Source organism: Mastigoproctus giganteus, chromosome 10 (assembly GCF_048544385.1).
Source record: "Mastigoproctus giganteus isolate SK-2022 chromosome 10, ASM4854438v1, whole genome shotgun sequence".
NCBI classification, from domain to species: Eukaryota; Metazoa; Arthropoda; class Arachnida; order Uropygi; family Thelyphonidae; genus Mastigoproctus; species Mastigoproctus giganteus.
Window position 1 is genome coordinate 42,383,163 of NC_143584.1, and position 23,121 is coordinate 42,406,283.

At 37.1% G+C, this 23,121-nt stretch overlaps 1 protein-coding gene across 1 annotated transcript in view; it reads left to right on the forward strand.

Moving 5' to 3' along the window:
• Zir (dedicator of cytokinesis) overlaps positions 1-23,121 on the forward strand; it is an 869,757-nt gene that overhangs the window by 397,339 nt on the left and 449,297 nt on the right. The window contains 1 exon segment of the mRNA XM_090382918.1: positions 20,416-20,738. Within this exon segment, the coding sequence (XP_090239044.1) occupies positions 20,416-20,738 (323 nt within the window).

Sequence of the window (23,121 nt, forward strand, 5' to 3'; positions counted from 1 at the left end):
TGGGAAATTAAAATCTCCCATTATAAGACTCTCTGATTTACTGGCCCACTCTATTTCCCTGTACAGTTTCTTATTATACTCATCAGAGTCATTAGGTCTATAGCACACTCTTACTCTCAATTTTGATCTCCCAATGTTTATGTCAGACCAAACTGACTCGACACTGCACTGTCCAGCGATGTCAACTGGCTTCACTTGGATTTTATGTGTTTCTTAACTAATAGCATAACCCCTCCTCCCTTCCTATCCTGTCTATCCTTTCTGTACACATTGTGCTCACCAAATTCCAGTTCTGCATTCCTTATATATGTGTGACACCACGTCTCTGATATCCCAACAATATCTGCCTTTGATGTTTTGAGTAATACCTCAAATTCATCAAATTTATTTACCAAACTTCTAGCATTGGTGTACACACAAGTATACATGCGCCTGTTCCTATTCTTAGCTACTCTAACACAACCCATGTGTTTACTAGTACCGCAATGACTCCCAGCAGTCTCTGAAATATCCTGCATTCTGTTTTCCAGGCTGCTGCTCATTCCAACAGAAGCAGTGCAAGAATCACTTTCACCTCTGCCAGTGGCTACTGTTAATCTATTAGTCCTTGTATCCCCCCCCCAAGCTAGCAGTTTCCAACCCACCGAACACTGCCTCTATAGCATCAGCAAATATTCTTGCACCTTTTCTATTTAAGTGTGTCCCATTTCTGGAGGTCATGACCATTAAACAGTAAAAACAATTTGCACTGTCCGGTTTGTTAGGCTTTTCTGTTACTGCAAGCAATTATAAACGGGTTGTAAACTCGATGTTATTGTATTTGCGAAAATACCGATATTTGGAATTGTGTGGTTTTTTTGCATTATTATAAAGAAATATGTTTTCCCTTTACTGAAATCTTCAATCATATAAAAAACATAAATAAATTTTCGGAATATTCTCTTCATTCCTTTTTTTTTTTAAACTTCGTAAACTTGTTATTCCTTGCAAATCGTGTTAGTTGCAAATTGTGCGTTCCGTTAAAAAATGCTTATGCATCTATGGAAATTTATAAAGAAAATAGATGATCTTCTTGGAAACAAACGCCTCTTGAAGCATTTCTGAAGAAAATGATAATCTTCTATTTTCTTTATAAATTTCCATACATAAATAAGCATTTTTTAACGGAACGCACAAATTACAACTAACACAATTTGCGCAGAGTAACAAGTTTATGAAGCTTAAAAAAAAAAAGGAATGAAGAGAAGATTCTGAAAATTTATGTATGTTTTTTATATGATTGAAGATTTCAAAAAAGGGGAAACACATTTCGCTATAAAATTGCAAAAAACCACACAATTTCAGATATCGGTAATTTCACAAATGCAATAACATCGAGTTTACTACCCATTTATAATTGTTTGCAGTAACAGAAAAGCCCAATATACCGGAAAGTGCAAATTGTATTTATTGTTTTATGGTCATGACCCCCAGAAATGTGCTTTAGAAAAATGTCACAAAGGCGTTCAAAATTGGCTCTAATAACAGAGCATATGATAATAACAGAGCATATGATAACGATGAAAGTGTAGTGCATTTTAGTGATTTGATAACTAATATAATTTAAACAATAAAAATGACCTCTAAGAGAGTTATATGACGAAAATTTCAACTTCCGAGGTCGTGGAAAAAACAATGTGTTATTGGTTCACATTGCGATATTTTCTTGATACAATGTTGTCTCTGGAATGGATTAATATCGGAAAGCTGGGTACGCTGTATTGTAGAACTACTCGTGTGGTTTGAAATGCAGTATTTTAATGTTAATTTTTTGCGATTAATGTTCATATTTTCAATCTGGTATTTGAAAAAAAAAACTCGAAAATGCTAGAACTCGTAAAGCAAAAACTCGTAAAGCGAGAACAGCCTGTACTTATTGCTGAAAATCTCATGATTTCACATCTTCATCAAGGGTCAACCATTGAAATAACAGGAAAATCAATAAAAAGTATAGCCTCTTTTTCTGACATGAAATATATGCTAGCATATTTCATGGTGGTAGTGGCAAGGAAAATTTCAATTTAGTGGTATAGGAAGTAGGCCTAATCGTTGAGATAAGCACTGGGATAGTGAGCATATATTTCGGGGCTGACCCGACAGAGGCAAAAAGTAAAAAAGGAAAGTTAAAATCTAAAATTAAGAATAACTCACTGAATCCGAAGAGGTGTACAATCAGAGTGGACCTTTGTGCCAGATGAGGGGAGAAAGCTAAAAGGTCTATGAAGATGCATTAATGTATATTTATATTAGCTGTATACTGTAACGACCCCTGTGTCAAAATTCAAAGATGATAAATTATGAAAATGTCTGTTGAAAAATCAGAATTAAATATATGATCTAGTATATCACAGGATAGAAAGGAAAATAATAGACTTACAAAGTAGCAGTTAATAGTTGCTAAACTTTGGGGCATCTCGATATTGCTTTCAGTAAACTAATGGCTCACAATAAATAAAAATATAGAGTATTAGGAAAATAAAAAGAATAAGGAATAAGAAGAAAATAGGTGGGCTTGGGCATTCTGAGGTTGCAGAAATTTCAGTTTCAGTCCCAAATACAGAAATATAAAAGAGACCACAATATTACATACCAAGAAGCAAGAAAAATGGTCCAGCCAACTATAACCAGTAGACCAACCTAGTTAGTAGGTCTAGCGACCAACTAGCACAAATATTGACTAAATTTAAATCAATTGAATGTCAAACTGAAATCTCAGTTTCTCTAAATGAATCTTTCTCTCCACAAGTCAAACAATTTAACTCCAGGGGGCTCACATCTGGTGAGTATGGGCTTGGCACACCCATGGTCCTGAGCTGGATATCATATCATCATTCTTCTCTTTCTTGATAAATCCCCTCTACTTCTGACTCTCTCTCTCTCTCTCTCTCTCTCTCTCTCTCTCTCTCTCTCTCTCTCTCTCTCTCTCTCTCTCAGTGTAATTCAGAAATTGTTTTTTGGCTGGTGCAGCATAAGCCTCAGGCTTTCTTGCACCATATGGCTAATGATAATACTAAGAATAATAACTTACTCCAAGCAAAACAACAAGATAGACATGAGAAAACAGTAAACACACCAATCTCAATCCCCGATTCTCAAACTTTGCAACAGTGTAAGAGTAATGAAGGACCAGATTATCAGGATTCTACTTCTGAATTTATGGAGTCTGAGAAAACAGAAAAGTTGAATGATGAAGTGTTGGAAATCCATGCAGAAGAAGAAGAAGATATGGATACTAGAAAGTCTTACTATGATTTTTAGCGTTTCTCACCAACCATTGAAGTAAAAACGAAAACCAAAATCTTAAAAAGCTTTATATTTAAATTTACAATAAATTTACAGTAGATCAAACAAAATAAATGTGATTATACAAATAAAATGTTACTGATAATAATAAAATACTGAATTAAGATAGAATAAAACAAATGTAATTTACAGTGAATGTACAAATTAAATGATAATAAAATACTGAATTAAAATGCAATAAAATATACTAGATTAAAAGCGCTAAAATAACTGAAGCTTTCAAAGGCTTCTGCCTTCTTTCTCAACAGTGCACTTCTATTCTGCAGTGCCTCATTATATACCAGCAGGTTCACGGTGCATCTCACTTAACGTGTACTCTTCCCGTACATGTTGGAACCGGAAGCGGCTCGGGAGCGTTCCAGGCGAAAACGTTCATCCCCTCCAAGGATTACCGCCTCAAAGAGGGGATGAATGCGTGTACCCCTGTCTCTATTTATATTATTCCCAATAGAACTAATTTGTAGGCTCTCGAGCCACTTGCGGTCCCAAAATCTATGCACCTGATCAGTGATTGACTGCTTCGTCCGGGGAGATATGATGTTGTTTCTCCCAAAAATGTTCAGCTATGGCGGATTTACCATAATCCACATTTTTTATCGCGTTTATGTGCTCCCCCAGACGATCTTTGAGATTTGTTTTGTTTCCGTCACATTGTTATGTGTGGGGGAAACAAAATAGATTTTGGGACCGCAAGTGGCTCGAGAGCCTACGAATTAGTTCTATTGGGAATAATATAAATAGAGACAGGGGTACATGCATTCATCCCCTCTTTGAGGTGGTAATTTATTTCGTATGATGTAATCAATACAAGAAGTAACCAGTTTTTTCTCGCTTCCTTCGTGATGGTGGCCGGGATATCCAACCAACCGGTTGGTTCGACATCATCGTGATATCCAGCCCGAGGCGGGAATCGAACCCGCGACCTTTGGGTTGCCAGGCAGGCACTTTACCTACCCGGCTAGCCCGGTCGGCTGAGGTGGTAATCCTTGGAGGGGATGAACGTTTTCGCCTGGAACGCTCCCGAGCCGCTTCCTGTTCCAACATGTACGGGAACAGTACATGTTTAAGTGAGATGCACCGTGAACCTGCTGGTATATAATGAGGCACCGCAGAATAGAAGTGCACTGTTGAGAAAGAAGGCAGAAGCCTTTGAAAGCTTCAGTTATTTTAGCGCTTTTAATCTAGTATATTTTATTGCATTTTAATTCAGTATTTTATTATCATTTAATTTGTACATTCACTGTAAACTACATTTGTTTTATTCTATCTTAATTCAGTATTTTATTATCAGTAACATTTTATTTGTATAATCACATTTATTTTGTTTGATCTACTGTAAATTTAAATATAAAGTTTTTTTAAGATTTTGGTTTTCGTTTTTACTTCAATGGTTGGTGAGAAACGCTAAAAATCATAGTATGAATATACCCAACCCCAGAGGCCTATTTGAAGAACTAGAAAGTCTTTCCCAAAAGAGATAGCTTAAGAACAGAAAAACAAAAGACAACCACCCAACAAAAATAGCTTGAGGGACAGAGCAAATATAAATAATGGATAAAATTATTCAGTGGAACTGTCGAGGATTCCGCAGTAATTTTGATGACATCCACACCAATCTGTCTCCAGGAAACATACCTTAAAAAACAAGATACCCTGAATATCAGGAACTATTCAATGTACAGAAGAGACTGAATAACTGAAGGTATAACACATGGAGGAGTTGCTATATTAGTAAATGACAGAATACCAACAGAACAGGTGCATATAAATAGCCTATTAGAGACGGTAGTAATTTGTACAATAGTAATTAATCCCTATTAATCAATATGTTCATTACACATTCCACCAGGAGAAGGTGTCTCTTAAGAAGACCTAGATGCATTACTACAACAACTACCTCCCCTATCTGTTTGATGGGAGATATGAATGGACATAACCGTTTGTGGGGATGCTCAGACTACAACAGAAGAGGATGCATCATTGAACAACTACTAGATAATCACAACCTCTTACTTCTTAACAGAAGTAAAACATATATTAATAGACTGTCCCAAATATGCAAAGAATGCAAATGAAAGAAAGCCTTCAAAGATGTTTATAGGACACATCATGCCATTACCCAAGAAGATTTCTTGAATGATAGAGATGACTTTACAGATGTTTTCATCTTCCTCAATGATATTAATTTATAGCAGCTCCTCTGAGGAACTAAACACAAGCAGTAGACTAACCCAATGAAGTATGAATCAGGCTAAAAGGAACAACTCACATTCAAAGTAAGCACCCATGAACTGGTGTATATGACCAACGTAGTCCATCCACCATTAAACTCTTAACACAACCAATCCTTTGCCTGCAGAATAATAATGAAAGCACAACTTATAGATTGAGGAAGAGAAGATAAAGGTAATCAGTAGTAAGAACAGCTTGTGGCTGATCCTCATGCATATGAAATTAAATATTTCATGTAATACAAAGAAGTAGCCAGAAAAGCACATAATGTCTTATCAGTGACATAGCAGACCTTTGAATGTTGGGAGAAGAAGGTTATAGTTCTGTTATAAAAAACAGAAACATAACCTTGTGACCAGTTCATACCCCCAGGGACTCAAGCCAAGCCCATACCCACATCTGGTGAGTATGGGCTTGGCACACACAGGGTTCTGAGCTGGAGATCATCATTCTTCTCTTTCTTGGTGATTCCCTTCTAAAAAAAAATATTTTATTATTTTTTTATCTTATTGATTTATTATATGTTAATTGAATTCTTGCTTTTTAATGCTCACTTCTCATCTGGGCAAACATGTGCTTGGCAAACCTAGGGTCCCGAGCTGGATATCACCATTCTTCTCTTTCTTGGTGATTCCTTTCTACTTCTCTCTCTCTCTCTCTCTCTCTCTCTCTCTCTCTCTCTCTCTCTCTCTCTCTCTCTCTCTCTCTCTCTCTCTCTCTCTCTCTTAGAGTAACTCGGGGAATTTTTTTTTTTTTTTTCTTTTGGCTGGTGCAGCATAAGCCTCAGGCTTCCTTGTACCATATGGCTAATAATAATAATAATAATGTACACACACACACACATGGGACCTGCTTCTTTAGATATGCAGACATGAGGGGCAAGGGCATTATGTACTTTGCATTGAGGCCCATGTTAGCTTCTGAATCTCTCTAATCATAGGTTCAGCTCTTGTTCTTTGCCTCATTCCTTCAGCTAATAAGATTACCGCCATAAAAAAATTCAGTCAATGTTTTAGCATCCATAATTAAAGTTCTGCATACTGTATCTTTGAAAGTTGAGTCAATCTTTGCAAGATGCAGACCAAAACCACAGTGGTCATAAGATACAGAATTGCCAGGTCCATCTCTGCCACTACACTGACCTAAAATAATAGTTGCTATAGTGATTGTATTTACTGAGCAACTACTACTACTAATAATAATGGGGCTTCATTAGCTCAGTGGTTACAATACCGCACCAGCAATATCATGGATCCAAGTTCAAATCCTGATGTGGTAAAAAAAAAAAAAAAACACACATGCTAGGGAAAAAGAAGAAAATAAGTCGCTTCATTGGACCTGCCTCCTGCAGGGTTGAAGTGATGGCTGATTCAGCGAGTGGCATCATCTTGTGTCACTCCAAATAACTACTGCCCACCACTGAATAAAGATGAGAAATAGAAATATTGTGTGCATTGTAGAATAAAGTCACTCATGTTCAGGCCTTATGCAGAGAGGTTGGTTTGAAAAGTCAGAGACTGTTTCCCAAGGAAGACAGTGGAGCAAGTGGCACTGTCAGCCATATGGCTACCACAAAGATAGGTCAAGGCCATTGAATCCAAACAACTATAAGTGCTTCCTGTCCAACTTCACTAGTGAGCACCCAGGGAGGAAGAAAAATCCAATGAATGAAGTGGAACATCAAAATGAATACATTCATCATGTGCACATATTACGAAGTAATGAAGATAGAGACCGACACGAAAATGTACAAGACAAAACTACACACCAAGTGGTTGGAACGGTTCCTGACTTTTCAGATCACTGAACAGCAATTAGCAGACCAGAGACAGACCATCATCAGAAAGAACCTGATAGCTCCTGCAATCTTGAAAAAATCAAGCAGGATGTTAGCAACCAACCACAAAGAACAAAAAATACAAGCACAACCGAATCAGAACTGGAAGAGGAATACCAAATACAAGAATTACAACCTGGAGCAGCTGAAGTGGAAACTGAGAAAGTTACAATATTCAGAATAGAACAAGGGCATGGGCCCAAAAACACCAACACCATATCAAAGCACAGACCCAACAAAATTCTGTGGCAAGTCACAGACCACCTTGATAAGTGAATAATACTGGATTGCATCAACCACAACGATTTAACACCATTTGTAGTAGTATGTGTCACTGTAGCAGCCACCAGGATGAATGGAAGAGAAACCAGAGACCAGTAGAAAACAAAATGCAAAGATGAGGAACAACCATTGGGCTAGAAAAATGAGGCAACAGCACAAGGTAGAAGAAGTAATAGTGAAGATGGGCCACCTGACCCAGTGCCAAGGTAACAAGAAGTAAGAAACCGATCAGAAAAGTGAAGACCATCCTCAAGACAGAAAACATTCATGCAAACGTGACACCCATATTCAGAGAATCGAAGAACAATTTGACACCCTTAAGCAGAACTTCCTTGCACTTATTAAGAAACTTTGCTGATATAGGGAGAGTGCCTTTCTCCATTAGCTGTGACATTATGTGAAGGTGATCCATAGTTGAGAATCCTCTCCTAAAGCCAGCTTGCTCTTTCGGTTGATTCTCATCAAGTATTCTTTCTAATCTGTTAGTAATGACCCGTGTGAACAACTTGTAGATGTGGGATAACAAGTTAATTGGTCTATAATTTCCAATTTCTGATTTATCTCCTTTCTTATGCAGCAAAACGGCCCCGGGGTGCCAAGCGTTATTGTGATCAAGCAATTCTCTGAGCTATTTACAAAGCGTTTTCTCACTGCGACAGTTCTTGTTAATTTGGAAAGTTTTTCTTACGTTTAAAGTTATTTATTGTTAACTTACTCTTACGTATTGTAAGTAAGTTACAGAAAGGAAAACCACCTTTCTTTTTCTTTCCTTAAATTAACAAACTAACTTACACCGCTTGGTCACTCTAGCGGCACTGCTCCTGCCTCCCCGTGGCGGGGCCGGAAACCTTGGCAGAAAAGGCTCTCTGCCAGGGCTAAAAGGAGCTGACATGGATCACAAAGATAGTTATCCATCTGTTGAGCCTCGTGCCTCAACCTGTCCAAGGACAGATCAAACTGATTTTGACACCTCCCATCCTAAGAGACAAAGAACAGAAGTTTCCAAAAAGGAATCACCTCTGTTTCTTATAATACATTCCCAAACAAGTCAACCAATAGGTGCACTTTCTCCATTTCTTATCCAGAAATGTCTCGCTGCCGGACCACCTAAAATGGTGAAAAGACTCCGTTCCGGAGATCTACTTATAGAGACTATGAATAGTAGGCACTCTGAAGCCCTACTAAGAATCCCAAAATTTGCGAATATTCCTGTCACAGTAACTCCACATGCCACCCTAAATTCATCCAAAGGTGTGCTCTCTGAGTGGGACCTTATTAAATGTTACTGAAGAGGAATTAGTCCAAGAGCTACAAGACCAAAAGGTTATACAGGCCAAGCGAATTAAAATCAAGAAAGATGGTGAACTGGTTCCGACACGCAGTGTTATACTGACCTTTTCAACACCAATCCTTCCTGCCACAGTTAAGGCTGGATATCTGAACTGCCATATCCGACCTTATATCCCAAATCCGCTCAGGTGCTTCAAGTGCCAAAAATTTGGCCATGCTCAAACTGCGTGTAGAGGGGTTTCAGTGTGCCCCAACTGTGGATCCAAGGAACACACTCAGACAGACTGCCCAGCACAAACACCAGTATGTCCAAACTGTAACGGTAGCCATCCAGCTTACTCAAAAGTTTGTGAAACCTGGAAAACAGGAAAGAAGATACAGAAATACAAAATAGAAAACAAAGTGACTTATCAAGAAGCAACGAAACAAGTTTTGCTCACAGTACCAAAACTTACATATGCAGCTGCAACGCAAAAATACAAATCAGAAGGAACCCAAACTGAAGTGTCCATACCTCCAGCTACATCCATTTCCGCCTGGGCTCGGGCTGTTCTAGCGAATCCGCAGGAGTCCCCTAAAGAACAAGTAAAAGACCAAGCAAATAATACCCCAGTCACCGTACCACCAACTACTACTCCATCAAGTTCAGATACTGAAAGTCTAAGAAATCTTAAACTGCAAAATACTCTAACCGCAGATATGGAAACCGATGACAAAACACATAATGATGTAACCGTTTTAGAAATACACGCTGAAGAAGACATGGATACTGCACGACCCACTTTCCCGAGAAAAGATAAAATAAAACTGGATTGCCATAAACAGATTGGCTCTAAAAAACAGTCAGAAACCCATACTTCAAAAACTAAATAATGGATCAATTGATTCAATGGAATTGTAGAGGCCTCCGTAGCAACATAAACGATATTCACGATTTGATAAATCAGCATCATCCAGTAGGCATCTGTCTACAAGAAACGAATCTTTCTCCGCAAGTGACACTTTCAGTTAAAGGCTATACAATATTCAGGCATGAGAGGATCTCTCCACATGGTGGTGTAGCTATACTGATTGACAGGAAAATCCCTTCCAGACGTATTCCCCTACAAACCACTTTAGAAGTTGTTGCAGTACGCCTTGCTCTTGGTTCAACGCTTACACTGGTATCAATATATATCTCGCCAAATCAGAACTACTCGATAACTGAACTAAATGACCTTATCCTACAACTACCCTCTCCTTTCTGCATATTGGGCGATTTTAATGCGCATCACCAGTTATGGGGATCTTTGCAGACAGACAACCGGGGACGCACGATAGAGGCTTTTCTTGTGAAGAATAATCTCACTCTGCTTAACACAGGCTCCCACACCTATGTTCATTTTCCAACAGGCTCAACCTCTGCTATAGACCTGTCAATATGCTCACCCACATTATTTCCAGACTTCGATTGGAGAGTCTCAGAGAACCCATTAAATAGTGATCATTTTCCTATAATCTGTAAGCTCTGTACAAGGAGAAACTTACCAGTAAGCAGTCGACCTAAATGGAAATTCTCAAAAGCTGACTGGAATAAATACGCATCCAGTATTACACTAGAGGATGATATTATACAACATCACTCCATAGATAACGCCGTTAAACACATCACAGAACAAATATTGACAGCTGCTGCTACTACCATTCCTCAAACTTCAAATAAAGGATCCAAACACAAAAACTATTGGTGGAACTCTGCATGTAACACTGCTAAGAGAGAGAAGAACAAGGCGTGGAATCATTTTCGAAAAAATCCAACCACTGCTAATCTCATTATATACAAGAAACTAAAAGCCCATGCCCGCTACACCCGGCAAAAAGTTAAAAGGAATCTTGGATTCGTTTTGCTTCATCTGTCACTAAAAACACAAGTGCAGGACTAATCTGGCGGAAAATAAGATGCCTTACTGGTAAGTTTCCATCAATTCCTTCCCCAATCATTGTCTATGAAGGACAGGAGATAACCCTTCCAGAGGATATTGCAAACATCCTCGCGGAATCTTTTGCTCACCATTCTGCCTCAACTACATATGATCAAACTTTCCTAAAAGCCAAAACAATAACTGAAAAATATAAAGTAAATTTCGGAACGAAGTCAGCCCTCTCTTACAATAAACCACTAGCCATGTATGAATTAGAAGAATCCTTAAAAAATTCAGCCAATAGTGCACCTGGTCCAGACGGCATATATTACCTAATGTTAAAGAATCTAAATGAGGACACACGTTACTCCCTCCTAAAACTTTTCAATCGAATATTTGTTGCAAATTATTTTCCTATTTCCTGGAGACATTTCCTGGAGATATTCTGTTGTTCTACCCATTCCAAAACCAGGAAAAGACCAATCAGACCCGCATAATTATAGACCAATCTCACTTACTAGCTGTCTGGGTAAGACTCTGGAAAAAATGGTACACAGTCGCCTCACCTGGTATCTTGAAACTCAAACTACTATGAACAACGATCAGTTTGGATTTCGTAAAAACAGGTCTACCCTAGATCTTATGATTAAGGCTGAGGCAAATGTGCGAAATGCATTCATAAAGAACGAACATTTGGTCATGGTGAGCTTAGATATAGAGAAAGCTTTTGAAACCACGTGGCGTCATGGCATCCTTCATGACTTACATGCCCTAGGACTAAGGGGGCATTTACCATCATTAATTCAGAGCTTTCTCGAATATCGAACCTTTCAGGTTCGTTTTCAAAGTTCACTCTCGAAAATCTGCATACAGGAGGAAGGAGTCCCACAAGGGTCAGTCCTCAGTGCCACACTCTTCGCAGTTAGAATACACACTCTAACAACAGCCATCCCGAATTCAGTAGAGACTTATCTTTATGCTGACGATCTTACTATATCCAGTCACTCGCAAAATATGTTCTCCATTGAAAGGAAACTCCAACTGTCAATAAACAAAACGCAATCATGGATGTTACAAAATGGCTACCGACTATCTCCTCAGAAAACCTTTGCTATACACTTCTGCAAGAAATGAAAACTGCACCCTGATCCTGAATTGCGCCTTGGAAATCATGCTATTCCAGTCAGTGACAATATTAAATTCCTAGGTTTAATATTGGACAAGAAATTAAACTTCCTGAAACACATACAGCATGTACAAACTATTCGTTTGAAAAAAATGAATATCCTTAGAGTTCTTTCTGCAATATCCTGGGGAGCTGACCGATACTCCCTTCTTCACTTATATAAAACCATAATCCGATCCAGACTAGACTATGGTGCACCTGTATATGACTCAGCTAGAAAGTCAGCATTACAGTCCCTAAATACCGTTCCACATAATGCACTTAGAATAGCGCTAGGTGCCTTCCGAACATCTCCAGTGCATAGTCTATATATTGACACACATGAACCTCCATTATCCTTAAGGAGACAGATGCTGCTGCTAACGTATGCTGCAAAACTTCGGAGTATGCCCTCACATCCTATCTGTTCTTACCTCTTTAACCCGTCTTTCATCAATTTCTACAGGAATAAACCAAATGAAAATAAACCTGCTGGAATCAGATTGAACTATGTTGCTCAGTATTGGAGTGTCCCACTCGACAATATCCACAAAGATACCGGAGAAATAGAGCCTCCATGGTCCACTTTTAAAACTTTATGTGATGACTTTTTTCGAAAATGGGGAAAACAGGCGCTGAACAATGAAAATATACGGCAGCTACATTTAGCTCATGCATCAGCAAACAAACACTGTCTGCAAATATATACTGATGGATCCAAATCTGATACAGATGTGGGCGCTGCAGTAGTTCTTCCCACTTGTACAATCTCTCAAAAACTTTTCCCAAGTTGCAGTATTTACACCGCTGAACTTCATGCAATAAAAATGGCTATCGAACACATCAAAAACAGGTCTAATGAAGAGATAATAATCTATACCGATTCCTTAAGTGCAGTAACCTCTTTACAACATAAATGTCCGAACTCTCACCCTATCCTGAAAGAAATCAGAGCAGAGTTAATTAATCTCACAGAGCATAACACAGACGTAAGATTCTGCTGGATTCCCGGGCATGCTGGAATCCAGGGAAATGAAAAAGCAGATCAAGCAGCAAAAAATCCAATCAACCCAGTGTCTTCACTTGCCTCGATTCCTTATATGAACTGTAAACTCATCATAAAACAGTTATATATTGACAAATGGACATCAGTATGGCAGCAACAGACCCATAACAAACTTTTCCAAATAAAGCAAAAGCCACAATACTGGAAATCTAGTTCGCGATTAAACAGACGAGAAGAGGTTGTCCTTGTAAAGACACGAATTGGCCATTCCCATCTGACCCACCTCCATTTGTTAACAGGGGATCAACCTCCTCACTGTCGCCATTGTTCTGCCCTACTTACAGTGAAACACATTCTCCTCGAGTGTCCCTACAATCATGCTGCTCGACTAACAAATTTTAAATCGGTTTTAACTCAAAACAATTCATTAGAGTTGAATGATATTCTCAGTGATAACGCAAATTTATCCGATTTATTTAATTTTTTAAAAGAAATTCATTTATATGAACTTATCTGACATATGACTGGAAAAAAAATAAATAAATAATAATAAAATAAAATAAATATATATATCATTTGCAGAATTACTGTGACAGGCACAATTTGGCCTTAGTTGCCCTTGTGCCAATAAACTTCCATTAAACCAACCAACCATGCAGCAAAACTATGATTGCATTATTCCACTCCATAGGCACCACACCTTTACTAATGAATTTTGTGAAGAGTCTTGCCAGTTTTTGTGTCATGTCTCTTCCTCCTGATTTTAACAACTCTACAGTAACTTCATCTTCCCCCTGGGGTTTTCTGATTCTTCATTTTCTTCAATGCATTCTACCTAATCAGGAAGGATATCAGGTATGTTGCATGTGTTACTAATTTGCGATCCATCTTCTCCACTGCTGGCGTCATTCCCTCACTCCTTGTATAACTCTTTATAGTAGTCTTCTGCTATTTGAATTATGCCTTCTCTGCTATTCATAATAATACTTCGCTATTCTTCAGTTTCAGTATCATTTGTTTTTCTGTATTACTGCTCATGACTGCTGACCCTCATTATTTTTTCACCCCAAACTGACTCAACATTGCATTGTCCACCAATGTCATTTGGATGCACTTCCTTAGATTTTATTTGTTTCTTAACTAACAGCATAACCCCTCCTCCCTTCTTGCCCTGTCTATCCTTTCTGTACAGATTGTACTTCCCAAATTCCAATTCTTCAATGGTTATATCTGTGTGACACCACGTCTCTGATATCCCAACAATATTTGCCTTTGATGTCTTGACCAGCACTTCAAACCCATCAAATTTATTAACTATACTCCTAGTATTGGTGTACATGCAAGTATACATGCACCTGTTTTTACTCTTAGTTACACTAACACAGCCTATGTATTTACTAGTTCCACTGTGACTCCTAGCTGTCCTGGAAATGTTCTGCATCTTGCTTTCCAGGCTGCTGCACATTCCAATAGAAGCTGTGCAAGAATCACTTTTGCCTCTGCATGCGGCCACTGTTATCCTTTTAGTCTGTGTATCTCCCCCCCCCCCCCAAGCTAGCAGTTTTCCGATCCAGTTTTTCCTAACACTGCCTTGATAGCATCAGCAAATATTCTTGCACCCTTTCTCTTTAAGTGCACCCCATCCTGGAGAAGAAGCAGTCTCTGCTGTCAACGAGCACAGACCACAGTGAAAAAAAATTTCTACCCCATGAGCCTTGAACAATCTCTCCAGGGCCAAATTCATTAACAAGGCTCTCATCATATATTCCCTCTGTCATGTCTGGGCAGAATTGTAGACACTTCCACATTCAATCTGAACTTGTGACTTTCTTCAATGTTAACCTGTACTTGTTGACTAAATCTGCAGATCTCTTACTTTAATGTCATTAGTTCCAACGTGTACAACAATATCACCTTTTGGGCCCTCAAAAGATGATATCTGCTCGACAATGTATAGAGTACTGCATACAGGTCTGGAAGTTCATTTTAGGAAGGATGTAAATCTACTGGAGGAGGTACAGAGAAGGACAATAAGATTCGTGATGGGAACAATGGGATGCTCTTACCAAGAAAGTTCATTTCTAAAATTGCGGTGTGTGGAGACTAGATGCCTGGAAAGTGATCTGATGGAGATGTTTTTTGCTTTGAATGGCTTTTTTTTTGAGCAATGCTGATGAGATTCTTTGTCTTGCTTGTTCAAACTTTGCAGATAAGTTACACAAATTCAAATAGAGGAAAGTGTTTGCAGAATAGATATTTGGAAGTTTGCTTTCAGCTAACGTGTAGTTGATTGCTGGAATAAGCTTTCATCTGTTGTTTTGGAAGTGGATAATTTGATTAAATTCAAGGAAAGACTACACAAACTATTGGGGATGAACAGGTGAAATGGAAATTTTAATTAATTTATTTTTTTGGGCCTATAATCTTTAACCCAGGTTCCCAAACTGTGGGTTGCAACCCACAGGTTGTGAACTGTTGCCGCAGTTATTTTTAGTTGCAATTATTTTTATAGGAAATTTCACCACGAAGGTTTTCAGCACTTATTTATTTCAATATGGCCTATGGCTACACTGCAATATTCTGCTAGTGGTTTTAACGCAATTTTTTGATAAATGAAAGGAAGTGACTCAAGGTCCACTGCACCGGATACTTAAAAAATGTTAAAAGCCTGCTGTGTTCATATATATTAAGCATTTTATATTATTTTAATTATTTGCTATGGCGGGCCTTTAATATTTGTTTTCAAATTTCCTCCGCAGCAGACATTGATTCACTCCCTAAATATAAAATATACAAATACAGTGTTATCATTAGAATAAAATTCTATGTTACAAATAGAAAACTGAAAAAAATATTCACTATGATGCAAAATTCAATATCAAAATTCATTTTTAATTGGTCTCAATATGTAAATAACAGACTGTTGAATACGGACTGTCAAATAAAGGTGAGTTGCTCTCTTAACACATTGAAGATCACTCTGTAATGTTTGCTGATGCTGCCATGTTTGCAATGATGTAATTCAATAATGTCTGCAATGGGCCATCTAATGCAAACTGGCATGAACTTAGTTCGCCAATAGTCAACCACCTTTAGTTGGCACCATGATAGAAACCAGTCACTCGCTATCGAGCACAGGTTAGCTACTGCTCACACTTTCTAAAATCTAAAGAGCATCAGTAGATTATCATCAGTCTGTGCTAAATTTGTACCTATGAAGAAAAAAACGTAAATATTCAGAAGACTATCTAAAATTTGGCTGCACCACCTTGATCAGCAATGGCATAGAGAAGCCTCAATGCATTATGTGCAATGTCGTTCTCTGTGCTGAATCTGTGAAACCTTCAAAACTGAAACATCACTTAGAGACAAAGCATTCAGAACATACTAAAAAGGATTTGGAGTTCTTTCGACGCCATGAAACTGGTCTCAGAGACTTGATCCTACAGCATGTTTCCAGCAGCAGTGCAAGCATCATGTGAAATCGCATTGGAAATTGCCAAACAGAAAAAACCTTACACGATTGGAGAAATGGTCATCAAACCCTGTATGTTGAAGATGGTGAAGTTAATTCTTTGGGAAGCTAGCGAGATAAAGATGTGACAAATATCTCTGTCCAATAACACTATTCAGTGGTGCATTTCAGATATGTCCGTAGACGTGAAAGAGCAGGTTTTGAATGAAATCAGAGTTTCTCCATTGTTTTCTTTTAAAGTTGATGGATCAACGGAATGTAAGTTTATGTTCTCAGTTGCTTGTCTTCGTGAAATATATTCATTCAGATGACATTAAAGAAGAGTTCCTGTTTTGTAGTGCACTTGAAACTACTACAAAAGATGAAGATATTATGGAGAAGATAAATACTTTTTTTGAAACTGGAGGACTACAGTGGAAAAACGTCTGTGGGGTTTGTACAGATGGAGCACCAGTTATGCTAGGGTCAAAGTCGGCTTTTCAGACAAAAGTGAAAGACCTTGCTCCCCAAGCAAAGGGCCTTCACTGCATGATTCACTGATATGCTCTTGCGAGTAAGACTCTTCCAGCTCCTCTGCAAGGGGTACTTGATTCTCTGATCAAAATTATGAATTACATCAAATCTAGAGCCCTCAACACCCTCTAAAGAACTCTCTAAAGACATGAATTCTGATTATGAGGTTCTTCTTTTCTACACTGCTGTACGCTAGTTGTCGATAGGAAATGTTGTCAGTCATGTCTTTGAGTTGAAAGGTGAAATCAAGTTCTTCCTGGAAGTGCAAGGGAAACATGATCTTGTGTCTTACTTTAATGATGAATGTTGGAAGAAAATAATTGCTTACTTAGCAGACAGCTAAATAAGCTGAACCTGAGACTTCAGGGAAAGATAACACACATTATCCAGTTTCAAGACAACCTTCAGGCATTTGTATCCAAGCTGCAAAACTGGCATCGGAAAGTTAATCTTGGAAACATTGCCATGTCTGAAAATCTCTGCAGGGTGGTAGAAGAATCTGAAGGTGAACTGGATGAGAATCTGAAGGAGGAGATTACTGGGCACCTTGAAATCCTTGAAAATGAATTTTAGTGGTACTTTCCTGAGCTTGCAGAAGAAGCTGCACTGGTACGAAACCCATTCTGTTTCCCTGAATGTAGCCAGCATCCCGATGAAGTACCGGATGAAATCTTGGATCTGCTGAACGATTCCTCGGCACATAATTTGTTTTATGAAAAATTGCTGACTCAGTTCTGGTGTGCTATATATCAGTCATATCGAAATGTCACCATGCTTTCCTTTTCAAGTTTTACTTCTATTTGCCTCTACATATCTCTGCGAGAGTGGATTTTCAATGCTTCTTTATATCAAAACAAAGGCAAGAAACAGACTGAATGTTGGGGGTCGCGTCTCAAAAAAGGTTGGGAAACACAGCTTCATAAGCTTGCTATCATAGACCCACTCAATACTGATGGTTATGCCAGAAAGAGTGTGCACTGATGAGTACAAAATCTGAATATTATTTGAAAACATGATTTATTTGAATCTATTCCACATAGAATACAAGCTGTTTTAAAAGCAAATGGCAATCCAACACAATATTAGTGCATACCTGTAATTCTTATCACAAAACTTGCCATTATTTTGTCCATTCTGTGTGTGTAATATTTCAACTTCCTGGATCAACTTGTTCTGAAACAGATGTTTTGGTCAGACATTACTGATCAGATTTGCTTATATAATTACCTAACAGCAAATTAAAGGTTTTTTTCACTCCTTTAAAATGTGCTAAAGTGACTGTTCTTAATTATGTATTGGATTAACCACAGCTGAATCACATGATAACTTTATAACTTTCAGTTGGAACATGTGGTAATGTTTCAACCGTCTGTCACTCGCACCCTAATTTAACAAAGATGCTCGTGTGGCATCTGTGAGACACCTCTTTTTATTTTGATTATAAAAAAAAAATAATTTTTAAATATTTTACTGAATTGAAAGGGGTGTTCTATTAATTATGATTTAGTAAGCTCAATTAAAAAATGAACAAAAAATAAACAAGAGGAAAAATACTAAAAAGTTTTTATTGTACTTTCTAGAATTTTCAAGGTCACTCATCCTCCAGATTTTAACACAAGCATTCATGTTATATCTGGTAGAAGCAATGTGATTGTCTGTGTTTTTGTCTGCTGTTCGTGTTTAGCTAGTGAAACCAAAGCTTTATGGCAAGATTACACTGCATCTTGCAGATGGCATGTAAAAATGGGAATTTTCAAAGGAGAGCCAACATAGATATATTAATAATATATTGTTTCCACTGACTTGATAGTTTATTAAAATGGCAGGCTAATTACACAGATGTTGAAATGATAAAATATCTACAATTATTTTAGACTTACAATATAGAGTTAAAGGCAATAAACCTAGTAGACTATGATTAAAATCTGCAATAAAATATACCTTAAAAACTGAAACTATATACAATTAAAAGTGATAAATGAAAGATAACTTAAACAAATTACAGGTACTAGAGTATGTGACAAGAAACTTACAAGGCAATGAGTAAGCCTATATTTCAACTTAGGTAACAGAAACATAATATACTACAGAGAGAAAACCCACACTGTGTAAATAGCCGATTACTCTGAGTCGGTTACAGGGAATGGAGGGAGAAATCATATCATGAGACATTTGTTCATCAGACCCAGTGAGTTTATTGCGGTGCCTTTTACTTGTACCACTGAGTCACCAACTCTCATCATGGTTTAAGACACCAGCCTTCATAATGGGGTGCATGTGGGACCCCAGCATTATAATTCATGGTGGCATTTGCTGCTGGTATCTGGAGGGCCTCCCACTATATGTGATAGCACAGATCTTGAACATAATCCAATATCTCAGTATTAGATGTGTTGGGGGGGGGGCTACAATACAGTGAGTATGCGAATCAGTGGTACAAGTAATAGGCACTGCAACATACTTGCAAGGTCTGATGAATGAATGTCTTGTGATATGATTCCCCTCCCATTCCCTGTAACAAATTCACAGTTGTTAGCTATTTACACACATGTACGTTTTCTCTTTGTAGTATGTTATGTTCACTGTCATTGATCTTGTCTAAGCTGAGAAGGAGGGTCATTGCCTTGAAAGCTTCTTGTCACATAATGTATCACCTGTAATTTTTTTTAAGTTATCTTACTTTTATTGCTTTTAATTGTATATATTTTCAGCTTTTAAGGTATCTTTTATTGTGCAATTTAATCATAGAGTATTATTTTATGTTATTGTCGTTAATTGTACATTTTCAGTTTTAATCATAGATATTTTACCATTTTGATATCTGTGTAATTAGTCTGCCAATTTGATAAATTGCAAAGTCAATGGAAACAATATATTATTAATATGTCTAATCCTGACACTCGAGGCATTTTTTATAAGAAAGGTAGATGTTTATTCTTGCCTGGTCTTTTTAAATGCCAAACAAAAAATTAATATTTTTCGTAATTCATATGTTGAGATTAAAATATAAAATACCCTATAACAAGTTAGAGAATATTGGTGGGAAAGGATGCGTAGGAAGATTTTATTTCATTTACTAATTTAATTTAAATTTAATATAAATTAATATCATTTTCAATATTATTGAAAATAAATATTATTTTCAACTGTATTTTAAATACTTTCACTAAGCATTTATTAATTTTACATATATTTAGTGATAGGACATTCTTGAGGTTAAACACATCAGCAGTTTTCTCATCTTTTTTGAGATATTTTGGTATATATATATATATATATATATATATATTTTTTTTTTTTTTTTTTTTGAAATCTATATTCATTCTAAGTATTTTCATATAAAATATGCCTTTTTGTTTTTTTAAAAAATAGACATACTGTAAACAGATGTCTGCCAAAATTACGTCATTACCTGATGCCACTCATCTGACATTGTTGAAATTAGATTTCTTGAGAATCATTTGCAGCCATGAACATTTTGTCAGTTTAAATTTGCCATTTGGAACTCCTGTTTCACCATCTCCTCCAACATCTCCATGCCCAAGTGTAGCTTCAACATCATCACAAAGCTCACTAGTGTCCACAGGTACACTTACTGAAAAGGGAAACTTTACACAACTATCTTTAGAGTTTAGACAGCAGCATTTTCTTGTTGGTCTAATACTATCTGATTTAGCCACTGCCTTAGAAATCAAGTAAGTACCATTGCACAACATTTGAATTAATAAATGAAAATATTGTTCTTTATTTTTACCAGTTTTATAAATGACACTATATTTAAAGACATGAAAAAATATATCATAATATCCCTGGAAATTTAAATCAACAAGATACATCACAACTTGCCATTCGTTTGAAGAGGTTGGGATTCGATTCCCATCTGAACTGGGAGAATTGTTTTGGATCTTCAATTGTTGCTGAAATTAGCTGATCTTAGGTGGAGGGAGCAGGATTTTTTCCTATCCACACAACAAGCAAATCAGCCTATGGATACATGTTTCATACAGCCAATAAACATATTTTCCATATTAGGATTAGTTACTGAATATGGGAGGGTTATCAAGTGGAGAGATCACTATGAAAGAAAGTGGAATTGTAAGTAAGGTTAGATCATAATTATATGGTAATCATGTCATGTCAGAAATGGGTAATTTTTTAAAATCTTATATTATCTATTTATTATCATTTTTTGCAGATTTATTTTAGTTTTCTGTTTATTCTCGGTATTCTCAATTTATAATTGATATGAATAAGGAGTCACCAACCTGCAACTCTCTTGTTGTGGCTGTACTTAGTTTTGCGCTCTGTTCTCAGAAAAAAGAATAAGTCACTACATTATTGGTATACTTATAAGGTGCAAGCCAAAAGTTACTGGGCTGGCCACTAACCACATTTAATGGCTAGCATCCCTGAGGGAATTTTTGTTCATTCATTACTTGGAACACAAGCAGCCAGTCACTGGGGAGTCATATGCATCCCAATTGTACAACCTAAGGGATGTCATAAAGGAAAACCGCTGTGGAAAACTTTTCAGAGGTGTGCTGCTTCTTCACGACAACACATCAGTGCACAGGTCACATGCTGTTGCTGCTTCTTTGAGAGACTGTGACGTTACAGAACTTACCCATCCACCTTACAGTCAGGATCTGGCCCCCAGTGACTATTTTCTGTTTCAACACCTGAAGAAAAATGTACATGGACGTCACTTTGCTTATGATAAGGAACTGGAGTCTGCTGTTTCTGCATTTTTTGATGGACAGGACAAATTTTATTTGTGTATTCCTTCATTGCCAATAAAATGGAAAAAGAGTATTGAAATTCAGGAGAGTTACATTGAAAAATAAAAACAGATTTTTGCATTTATCTCATTTCCTTCATAGGTAGGTAGATAATTTATTGAACATCCCTCGTATCACACTCAGGGCAGTGGAGAATGATAAAGACTTGGAGGTAATTGCGCAGTGCAGACATGTGGACGTGTTTTTGTAATGGGCTGCACCTGGAACGTCAGTTCATCTCCACCTTGTATCTCTGTGAAGAACAGTACCACTGTAGAAGGGCCAGAAAGGAGTAGTGTATGTTTGCGCGTATTACGTATGTGTTCTGTTGTTGTGTCTGGCTGCTTGGCTACCCAGAAGCATCAGTCACTGGAGAGATGATTCTGGGTACTCGTCCACACCTCTGGAAGGTGGGCCAGTCCCAATGGAGCTCGCACTGTCTCAATTCGAAACTCTGACCCACCTGATGTTGGCAAAAGATGAGCCAGATTCCTCTGGGGACCCACTCCAGAGGGGGGGGAAAAATAAAAAAGGATTTCCTGTGGTGTTAAAAAAAATAATAAATAAATGTTTAAAAAAATCATACATATATATATATATATATATATATATATATAATAACAATAATAAAATAAATATATATTTTTTAAAATAATAATAATAATAATAAATAAAAATAATAATAACATAAATTAATAAATGATAATAAATAAAACATTATACAAGTAGTTCTCGACTTTACAAGTTAATTCATTCCTAGCTCGCACTTGTAAAGTGAAAACTCCTAAAGCGTGAATTTATTTCCCCTAGACATAAGGTTAAAAATAGGGGATATGTTCTCAACAATGAAATTAGTTAGCTAATTAGTTTGTTTAAACAATGATTGATTTATCCAAAGAAATGAAAATGTAGCCTGTAAAATCAAGCAAATTATAATAATAGAGAAATTATTTACGACTTACAAATGTTAAAGAATGTTTATTCTTCATCATCATCGACTAAATGCACACTCGTTGATCACTCATTATTGGCTTGGCACTTGGTTGCACAAGGAGTCATCTTCTTTAGAAATGTTTCAAGAGGTGTTTGTTTAAAGATAATCTTTGCTTTTAATTATAAATTTCATGATTGCATGCATAAGCATTTTTTAACGGAACGCACAAATTGCAACTAAAACGATTTGCGCGGAGTAACAAGTTTATGAATCTTAAAAAAAAAAAGGAATGAAGAAAAGATTCTGAAAATTTATTTATGTTTTTTATACAAATGAACATTTCAGTAAAGGGGCAATACATTTCAC